Raw genomic sequence first — 20451 nt, forward strand, 5'->3', positions numbered from 1 at the left:
CATCCTGCGACACTCGTGCCAATAATCTGCGGATATGTGCGCTACAGTAGCAGTCAGATGTAAGATTTTAAAACATGTTGGGACACAATAAGGCGCACTTAAAGCTAAAAGAATTATCCAACATAGGGTTTAGGCCAAGCTGCAGCAATATGATAGTCTGGTCGGGTGCGCCCTCTTGTGGTATTTTATGAAATATCATTTGAATTGGGAAAAGCCGTAGATCATATGTGATTAAAAAAAGCAGGATAAATATTGAACAAAATCTATTTTTAAAACGATATGCAGAATCCCAGAAAGCCCAATGGTCTTCAAATAGCCTATAGCCTTGTTCTTGAACTGTTGCAAGCTTAGAGTAACCTATATGGGCGTTGACACTGGCGCAGGCGCACTGTGCAGATGTCTGTGTCTGCAGATGTCATGCTCAAACTATACTCATCACAATAACTAGAATGTAGCCCCAGAATAACAATAATTTCAGCCAAAGGACAGTTTAGAGAACGCAATACAACGAGACGTGTCTTACTTTATGATTACTATTTAAGCCCTGCACCAAGTGAAGGACCAGTTTTCAATAGATGGTCTTTTCTGCATGTAAGCGGCAGATTGTGGCAACCCCCATTTCTCAGGCTCCCCCCATTTCTCAGGCTCCCTTCATTTCTCAGGCTCCCCTCATTTCTCAGGCTCCCTTCATTTCTCGCTACTCAATGTAGAAATTTGACCAAACTAAGACCATAATATTTATTGCAATTTATTGCTGATATGTGTGGAAATGCAAAGAGTTTGACTCCAGTTGCCCTTTGTGCTGGGAACATACATTAATTCACATCAATAAAAGAGGACAACAAGGCCATAGGAGATAAGCAAACATAAACAGAGGTATTGCTTAAATGCCTTGCAATTAATTATTTCTTAAGGTTTGTGTTGATACTTTTCAGAAATAAATCACAGAGCAGCAAAGTCAGTCTTGTCTTAGTTTATATATATATATAGATATATATATCTATATATATATATCATTGTCTTAGTTTATATATATATATGTATATATATATCATATATACATATATATATATATATATATGATATATATATATATTATCCCCTAAAACACTGTTGTCTGTGAGCCAGGATCTAAACTCTCGCGAGACTAAATCATCTTCTCGCTCCAGAAGGTCATCTGATCATTATTGCAGTGTGGTTCCGACTTAGCGACGCACCGGCATATTTCGACGCTGCAACACTGGTAAGTTTTCATGAACACTATATTTACCACAGACAATCCGGGGTATTAGGTCTGAATTGGCTTTTTAAACAGCTGTTAGAGCTGATGTTAGCGGTGAGGGTAACAGGTTGACATAAATTCGTGAGCTAGCGAAATGCTAGGTGGCTAACGTTAGCTAGTAACGATGGTAACAGAATATTCTAGAGCCACGTTAGCTGTTGGCTACATTAGCATTGCTCCTGCTATTAGTGACTTACATACAGTCGCCTTTTCTGGTTTTGTTATACACAGATATACAAAATAGTTTGGACTGATGTATACTGAGCAGTAGTTACCGGCTTAGCTCTTTCCAGCGCAACCGGCCTTCAGTTTTAAAGTGGCGCTAGTCGTTAGCTTCCTAACTTAGCCCAACTGTCAGCAGGTGAGCTAATGCAGCTACAGCTTCCCTTCAGAGCACATGCAGAGAGAGTGCACTTTTTATTCCACATGCATTAAAACGTTTTCATCTCAGTTTGCAAAATGTATTATATTCCCCTTCATTCGCAGAGCATAATGCACCTTTGTATGTTTGTTGGCTTATTGCTGATTTTTTTTTGTAGTCTGTTTTACATTTACTACTGGTTTAACTCTTTTTTTTTCTTAAGTTTATTTTGTAAACAAAAATAATTGTTAACGTTTATGCACCACAACAATGCTGTGTTAATGAGTTCTGCATGTTTTCTAAGATGAAACCAAATCTCACTCTTCTTAGTTTGCCATATTAGTTAATATCTAAGCAAACTATTGGTCATTAATATAGTTAAGTTACTAATTTAATCCATGTCACTTAGAGCTCACTTAAAATGGCATATGTCATAAGGCATGAAAATAATGTGACATGTTCAGGCTGCGTTTTTGTCCACTAAGAGTCCAAAAGCCAGTCAGCTCACTGTCACATAAGACAATTTGTCACTGAAGTTAGATTGTGTGATTCTGGTACTGCTTAGCTACATAGGTGACTTTTTGTGACTTTTACATACTTAGAATAATTCTGTAAATGCATTTATATTCATAATTTAGTAGTGTGGGAAATAGTCTATTTGAAAACTTGTCTGAGGATTGTACAGTTCTTCCTTTGAATCCCAGCCAAATTAAACCTTGGACTGATAATTTTGTCCAAATTCCGAAGTGACATTCCTTCTCATTGTGATAAGTATTAGTCCATATTTTTTCATGATGTTGTGTTTTTCCCTCCCGGAAAGACTCACACTCGCAAAGATGGCTGATGCAAACCAACAAAGCCCTCCTCCCCAGCTAGGGCCTGTGGTAAGTTGGCTGCTTGACCTTCCTTGTTATATCTTGCAGTTATTTCTCAGTCATTACTCATGATTACACACAGATTCTAATCACAAGGATTTCTACACAGCCTTTAAAACATTTGTCAATTTTTTACTGGCTCTGGAGGAAATTTGCAAAGTCTGATTAAAATAATGTGTGATGGTATGAACATTATTGGAAATGAGACCGCATTACAAGCCAGGGTCTTAGAGTTTGAAAGATATGGGTATTTACCTGACAGGGCGAGTCTTATAATTCACAGTATTGCGTAACATCATGAAAACTGTTGGGTCTAATGTTTTGGAGCTTAGCCTATAGTGACTAAATCAGGATATTTTAGCCTGTGTTGATTTTGACTGTGTTGCTTCTAATCTGCCTCCTACACTGGCAATTGAATGACCGAGTATACACACAAAGATTACCCCTGTCATGCCTACACCACTATCATATTTGCTTATATTACATATAGAAGAGGTATCCAAACATTGTGGCAATCTCAGTATTCAGAGTTTGACACGTGTTCATAACAGTTTCAACATTCAGAGTTTCTGAAGGTAACTGTAAACTGCACTTTATATTGTGCCAGAGTTTTTTGTTACAAACCCACAATTAGTCGTACTCAAAGAAAAAAGTTTTTTTAACATTCAACCACATGTCTAAACCTCCTTTCTTTTGCAGCAATTTTTGATGAGCAATAAGTTGGAAACTGCAATGTGGCTGTCACGGCTCTTCACTGTCTACTGCTCTGTGATGTTTATTCTGCCAGTTTTGGGGTAAGTATGCCCAGTGGTTCTGTGTCTGTTTACTGTCATTAAATAAGAATGGATGATTAACAGCAGTATATTACTTTCTTCTTTTTTCAGCCTGAGTATATATCTTATTATCTGTCATTGTTTATTTTAGACCATATGCAGCAGCTAACTTCTACCAGAGAGCCTTGTTAGCGAATGCACTTACCAGTGCCCTTCGCTTGCATCAAAGGCTTCCACGCTTCCAGTTGAGCAGAGCTTTCTTGGCCCAGGCTCTTCAGGAGGATAGCTGCCATTACCTGCTTTACTCCCTTATCCTGGTCAACTCCTATCCCATCACAAGTATCCTTTCACTTTGAAATACACAGAAAAGTCTGTTTAAATTATGAAAATGTATTTCTTTGGGTGCAGCTATAATGCCAGTCTGTTTGTGGATTTTGTTGATTTAAAAACAAATTTTTTTTTTTTTTTAATGTGATGTATCTCCAAAGACTGTTTATGTAGGCATTTTGTGTCTTTTGATAACATGGGTGAACTCTGCACATTCAGTTCTAATCAGTGTCACATTGAAGTGCATAGTGCACTGCACTATATACTGAATAGGGATTACATACATTACACAAGTTACATAATTTTAAGCATTCATACATATGTTGTCTCAGTATTGACGATTATGTAACCCACTAACTGTAATACATTTATTTGGGAGGTGTATTCTGTCTTTTGATGCTGATCCTTAACACTTCTATTTAGTGAGCATCTTCCCAGTCTTCCTCTTCTCCTTGCTTCATGCGACTACCTACACAAAGAAAGTCCTTGATGTGAGCATGAGGCAGCAGTCATCTGCTGTGACTTCTTGTGCTATTTATTAAAAATGTATGACAGAAAGCTATTTGCAGAGCATTGATTAACATCCAGGTGGGATGTTGCCACCAGCTAAATAGTGTTTTAATTATCCACTCAATCAACTCAGAGACCCAAATTTAACTTAAAAATCTAATAAAAGCTTATGATTGGTAATGCAATTTCCTGTACATCTACTTCTCTGTATCAGGATTTCATATAAACTGAAATCATTGACTTGTCTGCTTCTGGCTTTTTTTCTTTTTTTTCTTAGTCCATGGGCCCCAACAGCATGATGTTCATCAGAAACCTCCTAGACAAACTAACATCCAATCAACAGAACATCCTGAAGTTCATTGCCTGTAATGAGATCTTCTTGATGCCAGCCACTGTGTTCATGCTTTTCAGGTATGCTCGACTGATGTCAAGTTTTTTGTTTTTTTTTTGTTTTTTTGTTTTTTAATGTGGTCTAGAGATATTGAAGATATTTCAATGACCTGGATTAATGATGCAGTGCAACTGGATTAATGATGATGCTGGTGAAGTACTGACTGTTGTCACTCTGTTTTCTAGTAACAATACATTAAACTGACTAAGAACCAAACAGATTTTTCATTCTTACTGAGTTGTATTTCAGCTAACCCTGCATGTCGCTCTACCGCATTGGTCTGATATTCACTATTTTCATATGCAAACTTTCAAGCCAGAGGTACAAAGAAGTCAGATAGTTGCTGAACTGTGTTAGCATATACATGTTTCATTTGTCTGGCATAGTTGAATATTTACAATTGTATAAAATGTTTTTTCTGTTATTCATGTTATTTTTCTCATCAACAGTGGCCAGGGAAGTTTGCTGCTGCCTTTTATTTACTACAGATTCCTAACTCTCCGCTACACCTCCAGGAGAAACCCATACTGTCGGTAAGATGTTAATACAATATGATCACAAATCGTCTGTATTTATGTAAAGGAAATACACAGCAAGCAGGTCATTATTGCAGAGCCCCAACAAGGAGAAGAAACCTTCTGTTATTGTCAACCTTATAGCTCCTACTTAGTCATTCATCGTTTGACACAAGGGATTTTATTGCAAACTACTATTACATGAAAAAATTGTGATTAAAGCACAAAAACGTTGGGTACGTTTGAAACTATGGAAATGTTTGTATCTTGATTCCATGAGAACTGATAAATTGGCTGGACAGATATAATTTGAAAATGACTTGTCTTGGAAACAGTAAGATGGCATCAAGGTACAATACAGTGGGTACAGAAAGTATTCAGACCCCTTTAAATTTTTCACTCTTTGTGTCATTGCAGCCATTTGCCAAAATCAAAAAAGTTCATTTTATTTCTCATTAATGTACACTCAGCACCCCATCTTGACAGAAAAAAACAAATGTAGAAATTTTTGCAAATTTATTAAAAAAGAAAAACTGAAATATCACATGGTCATAAATATTCAGACCCTTTGCAGTGACACTCATATTTAACTCACATGCTGTCCATTTCTTCTGATCCTCTTTGAGATGGTTCTGCTCCTTCATTGGAGTCCAGCTGTGTTTAATTAAACTGATTGGACTTGATTAGGAAAGGCACACACCTGTCTATATAAGACCTTACAGCTCACAGTGCATGTCAGAGCAAATGAGAATCATGAGGTCGAAGGAACTGCCCAAGGAGCTCAGAGACAGAATTGTGGCAAGGCACAGATCTGGCCAAGGTTACAAAAGAATTTCTGCAGCACTCAAGGTTCCTAAGAGCACAGTGGCCTCCATAATCCTCAAATGGAAAAAGTTTGGGACGACCAGAACTCTTCCTAGACCTGGCCGTCCAGCCAAACTGAGCAGTCGTGAGAGATGAGCCTTGGTGAGAGAGGTAAAGAAGAACCCAAAGATCACTGTGGCTGAGCTCCAGAGATGCAGTAGGGAGATGGGAGAAAGTTCCACAAAGTCCACTATCACTGCAGCCCTCCACCAGTCGGGGCTTTATGGCAGAGTGGCCCGACGGAAGCCTCTCCTCAGTGCAAGACACATGAAAGCCTGCATAGAGTTTGCCAAAAAACACATGAAGGACTCCCAGACTATGAGAAATAAGATTCTCTGGTCTGATGAGACCAAGATTGAACTTTTTGGCGTTAATTCTAAGCGGTATGTGTGGAGAAAACCAGGCACTGCTCATCACCTGCCCAATACAATCCCTACAGTGAAACATGGTGGTGGGATCATCATGTTGTGGAGGTGTTTTTCAGCTGCAGGGACAGGACGACTGGTTGCGATTGAAGGAAAGATGAATGCGGCCAAGTACAGAGATATCCTGGAAGAAAACCTCTTCCAGAGTGGTCAGGACCTCAGACTGGGCCGAAGGTTCACCTTTCAACAGGACAATGACCCTAAGCACACAGCTAAAATAACAAAGGAGTGGCTTCGGAACAACTCTGTGACCGTTCTTGACTGGCCCAGCCAGAGCCCTGACCTAAACCCAATTGAGCATCTCAGGAGAGACCTGAAAATGGCTGTCCACCAACGTTCACCGTCCAACCTGACAGAACTGGAGAGGATCTGCAAGGAAGAATGGCAGAGGATCCCCAAATCCAGGTGTGAAAAACTTGTTGCATCATTCCCAAGAAGACTCATGGCTGTACTAGCTCAAAAGGGTGCTTCTACTCAATACTGAGCACAGGGTCTGAATACTTATGACCATGTGATATTTCAGTTTTTCTTTTTTAATAAATTTGCAAAAATTTCTACATTTCTGTTTTTTTCTGTCAAGATGGGGTGCTGAGTGTACATTAATGAGAAATAAAATGAACTTTTTGGATTTTGGCAAATGGCTGCAATGACACAAAGAGTGAAAAATTTAAAGGGGTCCGAATACTTTCCGTACCCACTGTATGTCTGCCAAGTGACTGCAGTACATGAATGCAAAAGAAACAGGTAGGGGTAGGGTTAAAAAACTTTATAATTGCTGAGTGACATGATTGTATGTAACACGGCTATCTGCAGTTCAGAAATAACAAAGCTTTACTTGGCATTTAAAGTTATTTACTGTAGTGTAGTATGTTTGTGATAGATTCTGAGTTTAGGATATGTAGTTATAAACAAGTCTATTTTCGTTACAGCACCTTGTTCACAGAGCTGCGAATTCTTCTGGAGCACTTCATTATGAAGCCTGCCTGCCCGGCCTTCTTCAGGAGGATGTGTCTCAGCAGTATCGCCTTCATTAGCCGGCTCGCCCCCACGGGAGTCTGATTACATGTTTGTGAAGGGTTTTTTTTTTTTCTTTTTTTACTCTTTTTGTTTTTCTTTTCTGCCATTTAGGATGTGACTTAAACTTTGATGGGGACAGACAATGCCATCAACAGAAGGAACTGTTTTTTGAATGTCAACTCCACAGTCTGTGCTCCAAAGTTCTCTGTATATTTGAGTACACTTGAAAAGCAGCCATTAATGCACTGATGTCTCATATTTCTTTCCCTGTCTTCTTAATGTCACCTCTTTCGAGCAGTGGACATCCCTCACTTTATGTTCACTGAGTGGAGCACAGTAAACATCAGCTGGGTTAATTAGGTGTCAGTTGTTGTTCTGTCCTTTTATGTCCTTATTTATTCATAACATTCTGAGATTAGTAACTTAAATTAAAATGTGCATATACATAATGTAAAATGTTCTTTTTAATCATGTTGTGCTTGAATGGCTTGAGGATGGAGTTTAGTTTCTACCTAGTCCAGTTTCTTTTTTTATGCTGAACGCATCCAACACTGATTTGTCTAAATGCCTAAATTTAAATATATTCAATTAATGTCATCAACTCAGACTTTTAACAAGATGCAAAATCTGTGTAGGTATGCTGTCAAAATGGGTGTTGAATTGAGAAACAAGATACATGTATCTGCTGTATTTTATAGGACATTTAAAGTACCAGACATTTCACTGTATAATTCCTGTTTTACATTAATTGCACAATGCGCATCATGCTTTTGAATGAATTCTGACCTTGTTTCTCAGTTGGAAAACTGTTTTGGTATTTCCTGTGTTCATTTGTTGAAACTGTAGGTTTCTGGGTTATTGCATGCTGTCATTTTTCTTTTCTGCCATGTTAAATGTCTTTATTTGCCTACAGACACAACACATTTTTATGACAAGAATAAAACAGTCTCTTAATTAAACCAATTAATATTTAAGATTGTTTTTGACATTGTACTTTATTATGGATAGATTGTAAACAAATCTTTGGTTACCTTGCTGATTAGTGTTACTACAGCCAACTACAATCACTATTTAAAAGTGGTTAGTCCATATTTTTAAAGTGTTTCCACTATGAGTTCTGTCATTTTTGTATTTAATGTTTTGATGCATCTGCTCTTTGTCTCTTATTGTTGGAAAATACAAAATCCAAGTGGTTTTATGGGAGCGAGACAACCAATAAAAACACATCTTCAACCTGATGCGTTAATTCTCATCCAATAGCGTCACAGTTTGTTACAGCTAAAGCGTCGCTATTGACAACGGACACTTGTGTTTATCTGGTGCTGAAGCGTGATATAGACCGTATTTGTCTAAATTTGTTGTTGAAAAGGTTTCGGTTGTGTTTTTTATTACATACGGACCGCGACTTGCTTCGGGTGTTTTATGTTGCTCGGTGGATTTTGTTGGAAATGATTCAAACTCACAGTTAACGTGAGAATAAATCGTGTTAGCTCATTAGCTAGCTGCTAGCTAACGTTAGCACACCGCGCTAATCTCCTCACCGTAGATAATCCCAGTCTCCCTATGTCCTTACTATTGCTATTCCAGATAAACATGTTATGCAGCTAAAGATTCCTGCAGTTTTATAAGGTACCTGAAAATTTTACACTTATCACAGACATCTAGTGCAGAAGGAAAATGGAGATCCACCTAAATCGAGTTGATTACATTCAGGTAAAACGAAGTAGAGTCAGTTGCTTATTGTTTTATTCTGCTACAGTCGTACTGCATTTAAAAGGTTATTTGAAGAGGTGTTCCCCTCACCTATCCGTTTGCCTTTTTATTCTAATTCGTAGACAATCCTCCGTTTTTCCCTCAGGTTGGTGTCACATCCCAGAAAACTATGAGGCTGCTTCCACCACTGGGGAAAAAGACAACTCAGAAGGTACTACTAGCATCATAACAGCACCAAAGCTTCACTAGTAGTTTTTAACATACAGTACTCTTCAAAAGCTAACTATACTCAGAAATTAATGTATTCATTAACTCCATACAGAGTGCAGTAAGTGAATCCATTCAGTATTAGACTGACTGATCTTTGACTCTATGCATTTTATAAACATGCAGCAGTTTTTCAAGGTACTTGACAAGTAGGTGGTTTCAAGAATTTTTGAGTAATTTGCCAAATATGTGGTTTGCATGTAAAATCTCAGACTGAATTCATGATGTTGAGATCATCATATCATCTATTGCAGGACTGTTCTTGCTGCTTAATGACTCATGCTTTAGGCTGCAAAATGCATTTGGGACCAATCAGAAGCCTCCCTTGTGGCGTAGCGTGCCACAATACTACAACTAAGTGCTTTGAGGATTTATTCATACACCTGCCTCATATTGCTTGTGTCTGTCTTTCAGGTTGCTATTGCTGATCACGATGGTATACTCACATGTTTTGGAATGAAGAAGGGGGAGGCAGTGGTATGTCTCTTATTTGAGTTGAAATTCTTCCATTGTTGTACAGTTAATGAGATCTCTGTGTTGAAATTCAGTTAACAGTTCTAAGGTCAAGAAATGTGACTATGTTTCAGCCTGTGTTCAAAACACTCCCAGGGCAAAAGATAGTCAGAATGGACCTTGGAGGAGCTGTGGGAACTCCACAGGAGAAGATCTTTATGTGTTCTGGTTCTCAGGTCCGAGGATTCACCAAAAAGGGAAAACAGTTCCTCACCTTTGAAGCCAACCTCACTGAGAGCATAAATGCCATGTAAGTACCACTTTTCCTTATTCCTCTTAACACAGCCTGATTGACCTGTGTAGAACTATGTGATTATTACCTTATCAAATGATGTTGCTTATTTCTTCTCTAGGTATGTCTCCGGTGCTGACCTTTTTGTGTGTGCAAGTTACATCTACAATCACTACTGTGACTGCAAGGATCAGGACTATTACCTTTCTGGAGACAAAATCAATGATATCACATGTTTGTCCTCAGAAACTCGCCTCGTCCCAGTCCTGGCATGCCAAGATCGGGTCCTCAGAGTCTTGCAGGTAGACCAAGCTCAAGAATTTTGTTCTTACTTCAATGCATTATGTTGTTTACTTTCAAACAATGAGATGAGATTTATATGTTTCGTTATTCTGTAGGGATCTGAGCTTGCCTATGACATAGAAGTCCCTGGACCTCCATCTGTCTTGGAACTGTACAACAAAGATGGAGGCAAATGAACCTCTGTGTGCTGTGTTTTAGAACCATAAATCATTCTACTACTTTAAACATAACAGATGTAACATGATGTTGAATGATTTTCTGTTTGTATAGGCGATGAAGTTCTCTATGGAACTGCTGATGGAAAAATAGGGTTAGTCCAGATCGGTGAATGTTCAGCTGCAACCAAATGGGAGATTGACAATAGCAAAAAGAAAGGAGGTATAATGTTTATTAGACCATATTGAGAGTGTATGTTTTAACCAATTAAATTCACATTTAACAACCATGTACAATGGCAGATCAATTTTAACTGGCAGGTGAAGAAACCAATGAACCACTTGCCTTCTTTCTTATTAGAATTACAGGAATATATAATGCTATTCTGATTAACATGGTATTGAAACTGTTTTAAAGATGCTCCGATGTCTTAGATGTACATATTTTTCTCCTATCAGGAATTCTTTGCATTGACACTTATGACATTATTGGAGATGGGGTGAAAGACATTCTGGTGGGACGGGATGATGGCACTGTCGAGGTCTATGGTTTTGACAGCAACAGTGAGCCAACGTTACGCTTTGAGCATGTGAGTGTATGCCTAGCACACCTCAATAAATTATATACTCCCTACAATTTAAATCCCAGTTCACTCTAAATTCTAAGTTCATTGTACTTCTTGGTATCAAATAATTTATGCTGATCAGTGATGTTCAAAGTTTACTCTGTTACAGGTGTTGTCAGAGAGCGTGACCTCTGTCCAGGGGGGCTGTGTGGGGAAAGAGTCTTATGATGAGGTTTTGACTGCCACCTACACAGGTTAGAAAAGAAAACTGTGTGCTCAATGTTTCTAGTTTTTTCTGAGAAGAAAATCTGTCTATTGTCCTGCCTCTCTAAATGTCCATCAGCGGGGAAAAAAAAATTTGCTTGTTCGGCAGCTATGGATTACTATGGGATGTGATATGAATTACTGCGATTACCCCCCGTGTAGGATGGGTGACTGGTTTGACCACTGAGCCCCAGAAGGCTGAGGCTGGCCCTGGAGACGAGGTCAGGATGAGTAAAGAGACCCAGTCCAAAATAGAAGCTCTCAGGTATCAGAAAAATAGCACTTTTTTTCATTTTAAAGAATGACCTATGCTGTGTTTGACTTGCGATGAAAAACAGAGAAGGACGAAACCAATTTATTCTTCACTCAAATTGTTACCTTTTAGGGCAGAGTTGGAGCAGCTGCAGGTCAAAGTGTTGCAGGGCCGAGAGCAGTACCAGCAGATCTCGCAGTCGAGCACTGCCTTCTCTGCTGTACCTGTCTTCAGCATCAATGACAAGTTTACTCTCTGTCAGGATGATGCAAGCTACAGCCTCACACTGGAGGTGCAGACTGCCATTGATAATCTGCTGCTCCAGGTACATCCAGCACTTACACAATCAAACCACTCTACTAGTCTTAGTCCCATGTTCCAGACATGCAACATAAATAAACATGCAAAATGTAACCAAAAATGACCTCTTTTGCAGAGTGATGTTCCAATAGACCTGCTGGATGTGGATAAGAACTCAGCTGTTGTCAGCTTCAGTGAATGTGACTCAGAGGTCAGCTGTGTACATTCTATTGACAGGGAAAACATAATATACACATAAAGTCACAAACCTCCTACAGCTTCCAGAGACCTGACTCTTACTCTGTTTTCAGCAGCCTAATGGGAACTTCCTCTTGGCCACATACAGATGTCAAGCCAACACTACTAGACTTGAGCTCAAGGTAAGTGCATCAAAACTGCACTTACATGTATTGACTCAATTATTCAGAAAACTATTTGATACTGCAGTTGTATAAAAAACATAATACCATACAGCCTTTTGTGTATTAATATGACAGGCACCACTTTACCCATAATCACAGTAAAAACCCTCCTGCAGGGTTAAGTAGATATTTATGAATGATTACCAAAGCCATGTGCTTCTAATTCTTGTGGTATGACGCACTGCATAAAAGAATGTGTTTAACCTGTCAATAAATTCTTGTGTTAGGTGAGGTCTATTGAGGGGCAGTATGGGACCCTGCAGGCTTACATTACCCCCAGACTGCAGCCAAAGACCTGCCAGGTCCGCCAGTACCAGATCAAACCTCTGTCCCTCCACCAGCGGACTCACAGCATAGACCAGGACAGGTCAAATTCTATTTATCTTAAACCTTGAAGATTTGACTGAAGTCTGATTTTCAAGAATTGGAATGGTGCATTCAAGCTGGATCTAGAAGCATAATGCCATTGTGTATAATTAAAATTAACAAATGATGTGACCGTTTTTTGTCTTAATATTCACCTTATAAAATATCATGTCTATGTTTTTCTGTCATAAAGACCTATGAACAGACTCAGTCTAGTGGGTCAGTTCAGTTTTGCAGAGATCCATTCTTGGGTGGTTTTCTGTTTGCCTGAGGTCCCAGAGAAAACACCAGCAGGAGAGAGCATCACTTTCTATTTCCATAACACCTTCCTTGGCACACAACTTGAAGCCACCTACAGGTAAATGGAAGCCAAAATCAAAAGACTAAGCATGTACATACTGTAAATTCATGAAGAGATCAGGTCAGGCAACTGAAGTGCAAATGAAATGTTCTCTTTTGTATGATGCTGCTAGAAAAGTTCAATTTTTCTACATGCTAAATATTCACACATTTTATTTGAACCTTTAAACTAGAATTTATGTTAAAGTCAACTTTGAATCAAATGTTTTTGTGATTGTAGTAAAGGAGAGGGTCACTTCAAGTCAGACAACATCTCTACCATCTCCATACTGAGTGATGTTCTCTCTAAAGAAGCTACCAAGAAGAAAATCAATCTGAACATTTCATATGGTCAGGGTATTTTTATTCTCTTTCAATGCCTGTTTTACTCAATGATCTATAGTAAACTATAGTGTGCTCAGTGGTGTTTTGTTTATTATTCTTACAGATATTAATGATGATTCTGTGAGCCACACCCTTAAGATGATCCATCCAAAACTGGAGCACCAGTTGTTGCTGGCTAGAAAAGTTCAGCTTATTGATGCACTTAAGGTAATTGTTGATTAAATGTTCCATCTTCCAAGAAAATCCAGTCTGATATATGTTTATTTTTCTGCAGATAACCAGACAAACTTAAATGAACATTAGGTTTTGATGTGAGGCCCTCACAGTCCGAATCGATGACTGTATCCTTTAGCCATACTCCAAACAGTCAGTATGAGTACTAAAAAAACACACATCTGGAATAATGTGAAAACAATTGTTGATGGTTATGAAACAGCTCCAGGATCAACTGAGAATTATAATAATTATTGTATTATTATGCACAGCTAAAAAGATTAGTATGAAGTATATAGTGTCTACAGCTAATATGTAGTTGGGAATTGAGAAACAGATAGAGTGGGATGCTTCTCCCAGAGCAGTATATAGATCAAAATGCTTTGCAGCTTTAAGACAACTTGTGCTTAATGTGATGCATCTAAATAATCACTGTTTCACTTTATTTATTGTGTAAATCCACAAGCCCATGTTTGCGGAAGATGCTTATGTTCACCTTGTACGGAACTCCACTTTGCTTCTTATCCAATTGACAGGAGCTTCAAGTTCATGAGGGGAATGCTGACTTCCTTATTCCAGAGTATCGCAGTATCTTGGATGAGTCTGCTAATCTGCTGGAGGAATACAAGAAGCAGCCTGCGCACCTTGAGAGGCTTTACGGTATGGTATTTAACAGCCACTCTTAACTGATAGTCATTATCACTACATTTTAGTAAGATTTTCATCCAGAGCCTCCAAGTATTGAGCTGGTTGGCCTCCAGGAACTAATCATTTTTGGTTTCTCTTTTTCTCTGTAGGAATGATCACAGACCTCTTCATTGACAAATTCAAGTTCAAAGGCCAGAATGTGAAAACCAAGGTTTCGGCATTGTTGGAGATCCTCGATAATTATGAATTGAATTCTCTGTTAGATTTTTTCAGTGAATCGTGATAGATTATGTAGATTGGAAGTGTTTATTTACTTGTCTTGAGGGTCTTTGGGCTACTTTTGTATTGTAAATACAGAGGTTATTAGAAGTCAGTGTTATGACACTGTCATTTAGGTAAATTTTGTCCTAAGTATGTAAAATGTTTATTTATGATGTGGTTCAGATCTAAACACTAGGGTGGTGATTAATAAACCACTGTAAGACTGACAGAATGTTGCAGGTTCCTCTTTAGTGGCTGATCTTTTGTTGATATTTATGTGACCAAAAATAAACCATTATAAGCACATGGAATGTATGTAGAATTTTATATGTATCATAATATTTTCTTCATTGAAATAAAAGTTTGATGTTATTTGTATTGTAAGATTCATTATTCCAACAGCACCATTACTTCACAGCAAGAAGGTCCCAGGTTCACAACCCAGCCTTTCTGTGAGGAGTTTGCATGTTCTCCCTGTGCTTGTGTGGGTTTTCTCCAGGTACTCTGGTTTCCTCCCACAGTCCAAAAACATGTATGTCAGGTTGATTGGTGACTCTAAATTGCCCATAGGAGTGAGTGTGAGTGTGTGAGGTTGTTTGTCTCTATGTGGCCCTGTGATGGACTGGTGGCCTGTCCAGGGTGGACCCCTGCCTTTCACCCAGAGAGAGTTGAGATAGGCTCCAGCAGATCCCTGGGACCCTGGTTAGGAATAAGCGAGTATAGATAATGGATGGATGGGTATTTCTTACAATATGAAATTCTATAGGAAGGAAATATTACATGTGAGAAATGCTGAATCACTTTTCTGAATGTCTAATTCTTTGTTGAAACTGTTTTACAGTTTACCATCAGAAAGATTGTGGTGCTGCTGAGTTGCTATCTTGTCTTATTACTTTACATTCATCAATGAGGCTAGGATATATAAGAGAAACACCTGTTTGTATAATAAAGTGAAGTTCAAAAGCACTACAAGTTTCACAATGACTGTATCTCCCACATGCTTCTTTCTTTTTTTGATTTTTAATTTAGGTTTTGTATTGCACCTTGATTCTGTAACTACAATTTTAACTGCAGAACTCGCTCCTATTTTTGTAAAGGTGTTCATTATATGTCTAAAGTGACTTCAGGTTTGAGACTAAGTTTTTTGTAGTGTAACGTCACCAAAGCACAGCTGGTGCGCGTGTATAACATCTGCACATATGCCACATAAATGTACATTTACGCTCAAGTGTAAAACCGGTTTGTTATTTGCAATTAAGCATTATTGGTGTCTCCCGGCTGCCGTAACTCAAGTACGTCACTGCCTACGCGATCTGTGATTGGTCCGTTTCAATCCTCGCGGGCTACTTGAACTGAGAGAAAGCGACGTTTGGGTGAATGGATCGAGGTTCGCCGCTGTATCGGTTCAGGTTGGTACCAGCGTTTAAACTTACAAGTATGGCAACTTGAAATTGTGTTTTCCCCTTGTCGTCGATTTTTGACCTGGCCACTGTGCATTTTTTGATGTCGTGTGCTTTGTTTGCAGTTCCAAGTGTGGTTGCCATCTCAACTGTTTAGTTTTGACCGAACGATTCTTTCCTCGGCGAGCTAGCAGCTAATGCTAGCCTCCAATAGCCGTGCTTGACTCACCTCGGTGTTTGTAAGTCGTTTGGTATTTCAAAAACAAAAACAAAAAAACTCTCGGCAGCTGCAGCCTGTCTTTGGCTTTTGTCTGAGGGGGGAAATGTCAGGAGCTAACAGAGGACACGGAAGCGCGGCTAACGTTAGTGAACACCACAACCAGGAGAACATGCTCTCCAGACTGAGAGGCTCGCTAAAACCGCGAGCTGCTGTGAGCGAGAACCAAGAAAACCTTCCCCCGAAACCAGCAGCAAACAGAACCGTCCTGGGTGCCCTGCAGAACCACCAGCGGAGCAAAGCACAGAACCAGCGCGGTACCAAGCAGGTCAGTTTGGGTGACTCGACTCATGCGGGCTAAGCTCTGGTCTCCAGCTGCTGTTTTGTTTGGGGCGATGTGGGGTCATCGTGGGTTTTGGAGCCAATATATTTAATCTACCACGGTTATAGTTAAGGCTCGACTAGTTTAAGTTCCCTTTTCCGACAGTTTTGACTCATTTTGACGAAGTTGCAAGTATTTTTAATGTCGGCTATTATCAGAGTCCGCCATTTTCATTTCACTCCTGCTGCCACACTTTTATTCAGCGCCCCCAATTAAACAGCATTGTCTCTTTGAATGAGATGTACTGACATCCAGCTAAGATGTATGTGTTATCACGCAGTAATACTTGCCTTAAGAAAAGTTTAATGTATTGTTGTAGCTTTTTGTTCACATCTTATGCCACACTTTTTAACCTGACCCTGTTCTGTGTCCTGCAGGCATCACAGCCCTTGTCTTGTAAAAATGAGGAGTTTGGCAAAAGCTATGAGAAACCCTCTGCAAAACAGCCTTTTCAGATCCATGTGGATGAGCCTGATGGCACATGCAGCAAGAAGCCCCAGCTGGTGGTTGAGCCTGTTAGGGTAGAGCCCATTGCTGAAGACTCTCCCCTAACCATCAGCAATACTGTGGCACGGCTCAGACAGCCCCTTGCCACTATTGACATTCCATCTGCAATGGATGTCAGTTTTGGTGGGTTGTAAATTATTACATTTTCAGTGTTTTTTAGTATTAGACAGTGTATGAAAAGCATGTAATGTCGTAGCAGCTGTATTTGTGTACGTTGTATTTCACTTTGCTTAATGTGCTTATTTAGACTCTCCTATGGACATGTCTGTGGTTGAGGGTGAGGAAAAACCTCTCAATGTAAATGAGGTCCCAGAGTATGCTGCTGAAATCCACACATACCTCAGGGAAATGGAGGTGAGAAGTGAAATGCTACTAAATAAACTGCATTGCTGTCTCAAGATCTTATGTGCCTACTGTTTTCCAACAGGTGAAAACAAGGCCCAAAGCAGGTTACATGAAGAAGCAACCAGACATCACCAACAGCATGAGGGCTATTTTGGTGGACTGGCTGGTTGAGGTTGGAGAAGAGTACAAACTCCAGAATGAGACACTTTATCTGGCTGTCAACTACATAGATCGCTTCCTGTCTTCAATGTCTGTCCTGAGGGGGAAGCTCCAGCTGGTCGGGACTGCTGCTATGCTCCTCGCTTCGTACGTATCTCTTTTGTTCATTCAACTTCAATTGGTGTCAACTTTTTTTTTTTTTTTTTTTTTTCCTTCCTGTTAATTATTTAAATCTTCAAATGCAGGAAATTTGAAGAAATCTACCCCCCAGAGGTGGCTGAATTCGTTTACATCACAGATGACACCTACACCAAGAAGCAAGTGTTAAGAATGGAGCATCTGGTGCTTAAAGTCCTCTCTTTTGATCTGGCAGCACCAACAATTGTCCAGTTTCTCACCCACTACTTCCTCCATCAGCCTGTTGGCAAACAAGTGGAAAACTTAGCAATGGTGAGCAAGCATCAGTTTTTCCAAAGTGTTTTTTTTTTTTTTTTTTTTTATGGTGTTTTGAGCTGTTGGATGTTCTGTTCTCAGTACCTTGGGGAGCTGAGTCTGGTTGATTCAGATCCCTTCTTGAAGTACCTCCCATCTGAGACTGCTGCTGCAGCATATGTCCTGGCAAACAACACAGTGACTGGTGGCTCATGGGTAAGTTCAAGGCAGAAATAGTTAATGCTCTTAGTTCTTAAAGTTCTACTGGTAAGTCAGAGTACCTACCATGAGCTGTGACAACCTGACATTTGTTAGAATTTAGGCAGTGTTTAAAATGTATTAAATGAGCCCAGATTTGCTGTAGCACCTCAATGCTTTTTGTAAGCACTCCCAGTAGCACTGGGCTTTTATGTGCAAGAGGACTCAAGTTTTATCCTTTTCAGCCCAAGTCCCTGACAGACATGACTGGCTACTCCCTGGAAGGTTTGATGCCATGTGTCAAGGATCTCCACCGAACCTACCTCAGTGCTACTCAGCATGCCCAGCAGTCTGTCCGTGAGAAATACAAGGGCTCAAAGTTAGTACTTTAAATAGGATTGAACTAAGATGGGACTTGGTTATTTGTGGGCTGAAGTGTTCATTGTTGCTGGCTTGATGTATTATGATGCCCTGAACATTGTTTTTGTTTCCTAGATACCATGAAGTTTCCTGCATTGAGGCTCCAGCTACATTGCTGCTGAACTGAGTTCCCCCTTTCCATGTAGAGTTGTACCTTGTCAGTTTTTGGTTCTTCTTTTTTTTTTTTTTTTTTTTTTTTTTTTTTAAATGATGTGCCACATCGCCTGCTCTTCTTGGAGTAGTGCTAGAGCTCAGAATTTTTATGGTATTTTTATATATTCAATCCTGACATTCACACTGAATGCTACAGTTGTATTGGTTAATCAAGCAGTTTTAATGGTTTGACTTTTAATCAGACAAAATGTAGGAGTCTGTCACCTTTTTAAGCAGCATAAATGGAAAATATTTAGTCTCACAGCAAGCAGATTAAAGCATTTTGTCTGTCATGAAGTCAACCGTCTCCTTACATTGGTGTACTGGAAGTTAACAGCATTGAGGCATATTCTGCACTGTAAACTATGGCTCTTGTAAATAAAATTCATTTCAAGTAAGACTTGTTTTAACAGCTTCATGGTCACACTGGACTCATGGGGGCAGCAGAGACCAGTTTTGGGCTATTGTTTCTCTAAGGTGACGTGTGGGAAGGTTGGCAGCAATTTAGGGGTTTTCAGCCTGCAGCTTGCACCTGATTACATGGAATAAGGTTTAACTAATTTTTAGTGAACTAAAAATACATGTGCCTAATCACTGTACTTTGCTCTTAAAAGTATTTGCCAAATAATTAGGTATGTCTAGTAGAAAGAAATTTAGCTTCTGCAACAATTTTAATTTTGTTCAATTTTTGCTGAAGAGACATGGTTCTTATAGATCTGCAGTAATAACTTCAGCATGATAAAATATTAACTGATGCCAGTTACCATAGATGCACATGGTTAGTTTAGCCCCATGTTAATGGGTTTCTGCTGCTACAAAATGTGGCAATGGGGGCTAAGCTTGTCACCTAGTCTGTTCCAAAGCATACATGTTGGCCATGAGAGCCAGGGGGTGTGTACTAAGGTTCTGGAGTTTTTTCCAAAGGAGCTGAAACAAATGAAAACCAAAGCAGAACCTACTTTCTGCTAAACAGGTGGGTAAAGAAGTTTCATTTTACACAACCAATATTTGAGTGCCATTTACTAAACAGGTACATTTACCTGTCACATTTGTCAGGTTAAATAACTTACCCAGTCTTTTTTTTTTTTTTTTTTGCCATATTTTTCTGTTAGCCAGGTTTTATACAGGAAAACATAGTTGGTCATTACAGGCTTTCTTTTCATTTAAAAATCTTTCATGTACTACATGTAACATTGGTGCATTCGATTAGTAAACCACTCTGCTTCTATTTCAGCTGGAATCAGGGTGATTGTGATCGGCTGTTATGTAGCTGTTGGAGGATATTTGCATAAAGGTGAGTGTTATTTGCTGTATTCTGAAAGTTAGCTAGGTGCTTTTCAAATCTCAAACTTTATGGAGGCACAGCACTGCAAAGTTGGAGAACAAATGAAAAAAACCTGCAGGTCCTTGACCTCTGCTGCTGTCAGACTGTTAATTACAGAATGACACCATCTGACATCTACCTGACTCGCTTTACTGTTATTCTCACTTGTACAGATTTCTATTATTGCTGTAATGCCTGAATTTCCCTGCAGCATCATTATAGTTCTATCTAAAATAATGAGACATGAACAAAGAAATATTGCAGGAGGCACTAAAGATTTTTGGGTGAAATCTCAGCTGCTGTACATTTTCCATTAATTATGGAACCTACACAGCCGCTAGGATCATTTGATACTATGAACTGTTAAAGCCATAAATCTTAGATCTGTGTATAAGCTGATAGAAATATACAAAC

The 20451-nt window shown here is 39.2% G+C and overlaps 3 protein-coding genes across 6 annotated transcripts; all 3 read left to right on the forward strand.

Annotated features, from left to right (window-relative positions):
- Positions 1–1159: 1159 nt before the first annotated feature.
- tmem33 (transmembrane protein 33) lies at positions 1160–8578 on the forward strand. Its single transcript, XM_026330879.1, has 8 exons — positions 1160–1243; positions 2464–2527; positions 3218–3312; positions 3443–3630; positions 4042–4109; positions 4406–4539; positions 4969–5052; positions 7253–8578. Exons 2-8 carry the CDS (start codon positions 2480–2482, stop codon positions 7380–7382), a joined length of 747 nt encoding a protein of 248 aa, XP_026186664.1. The 5' UTR covers positions 1160–1243; positions 2464–2479; the 3' UTR covers positions 7383–8578.
- A 50-nt stretch (positions 8579–8628) lies between these two features.
- Positions 8629–14668, forward strand: bbs7 (Bardet-Biedl syndrome 7). Of its 3 annotated transcripts, none has more exons than XM_026330877.1 (19): positions 8629–9053; positions 9199–9264; positions 9735–9797; positions 9908–10083; positions 10187–10367; positions 10464–10536; positions 10639–10746; positions 10983–11113; positions 11259–11343; positions 11516–11618; positions 11739–11931; positions 12043–12117; positions 12221–12286; positions 12556–12695; positions 12888–13052; positions 13275–13384; positions 13482–13585; positions 14128–14251; positions 14389–14668. In XM_026330877.1, exons 1-19 carry the CDS (start codon positions 9018–9020, stop codon positions 14520–14522), a joined length of 2133 nt encoding a protein of 710 aa, XP_026186662.1. In that variant the 5' UTR covers positions 8629–9017; the 3' UTR covers positions 14523–14668. The 3 variants fall into 3 exon arrangements, with proteins under 3 accessions (XP_026186662.1, XP_026186663.1, XP_026186661.1); XM_026330876.1 differs by having other exon boundaries at positions 8630–9053; positions 12218–12286; XM_026330878.1 differs by lacking the exons at positions 14128–14251; positions 14389–14668 and adding an exon at positions 13653–14111 and having other exon boundaries at positions 12218–12286.
- Positions 14669–15836: 1168 nt separating this feature from the next.
- On the forward strand, positions 15837–19113 carry ccna2 (cyclin A2). Of its 2 annotated transcripts, XM_026331291.1 has the most exons (9): positions 15837–15909; positions 16026–16445; positions 16877–17129; positions 17254–17360; positions 17434–17657; positions 17756–17960; positions 18045–18158; positions 18386–18519; positions 18636–18687. In XM_026331291.1, the coding sequence occupies exons 2-9, from the start codon at positions 16224–16226 to the stop codon at positions 18685–18687; spliced, it is 1311 nt and encodes a 436-aa protein (XP_026187076.1). In that variant the 5' UTR covers positions 15837–15909; positions 16026–16223. The 2 variants fall into 2 exon arrangements, with proteins under 2 accessions (XP_026187076.1, XP_026187075.1); XM_026331290.2 differs by lacking the exon at positions 15837–15909 and having other exon boundaries at positions 16224–16445; positions 18636–19113.
- The last annotated feature ends 1338 nt before the right edge of the window (positions 19114–20451 follow it).

Source organism: Mastacembelus armatus, chromosome 10 (assembly GCF_900324485.2).
Source record: "Mastacembelus armatus chromosome 10, fMasArm1.2, whole genome shotgun sequence".
In the NCBI taxonomy this organism is placed as follows: Eukaryota; Metazoa; Chordata; class Actinopteri; order Synbranchiformes; family Mastacembelidae; genus Mastacembelus; species Mastacembelus armatus.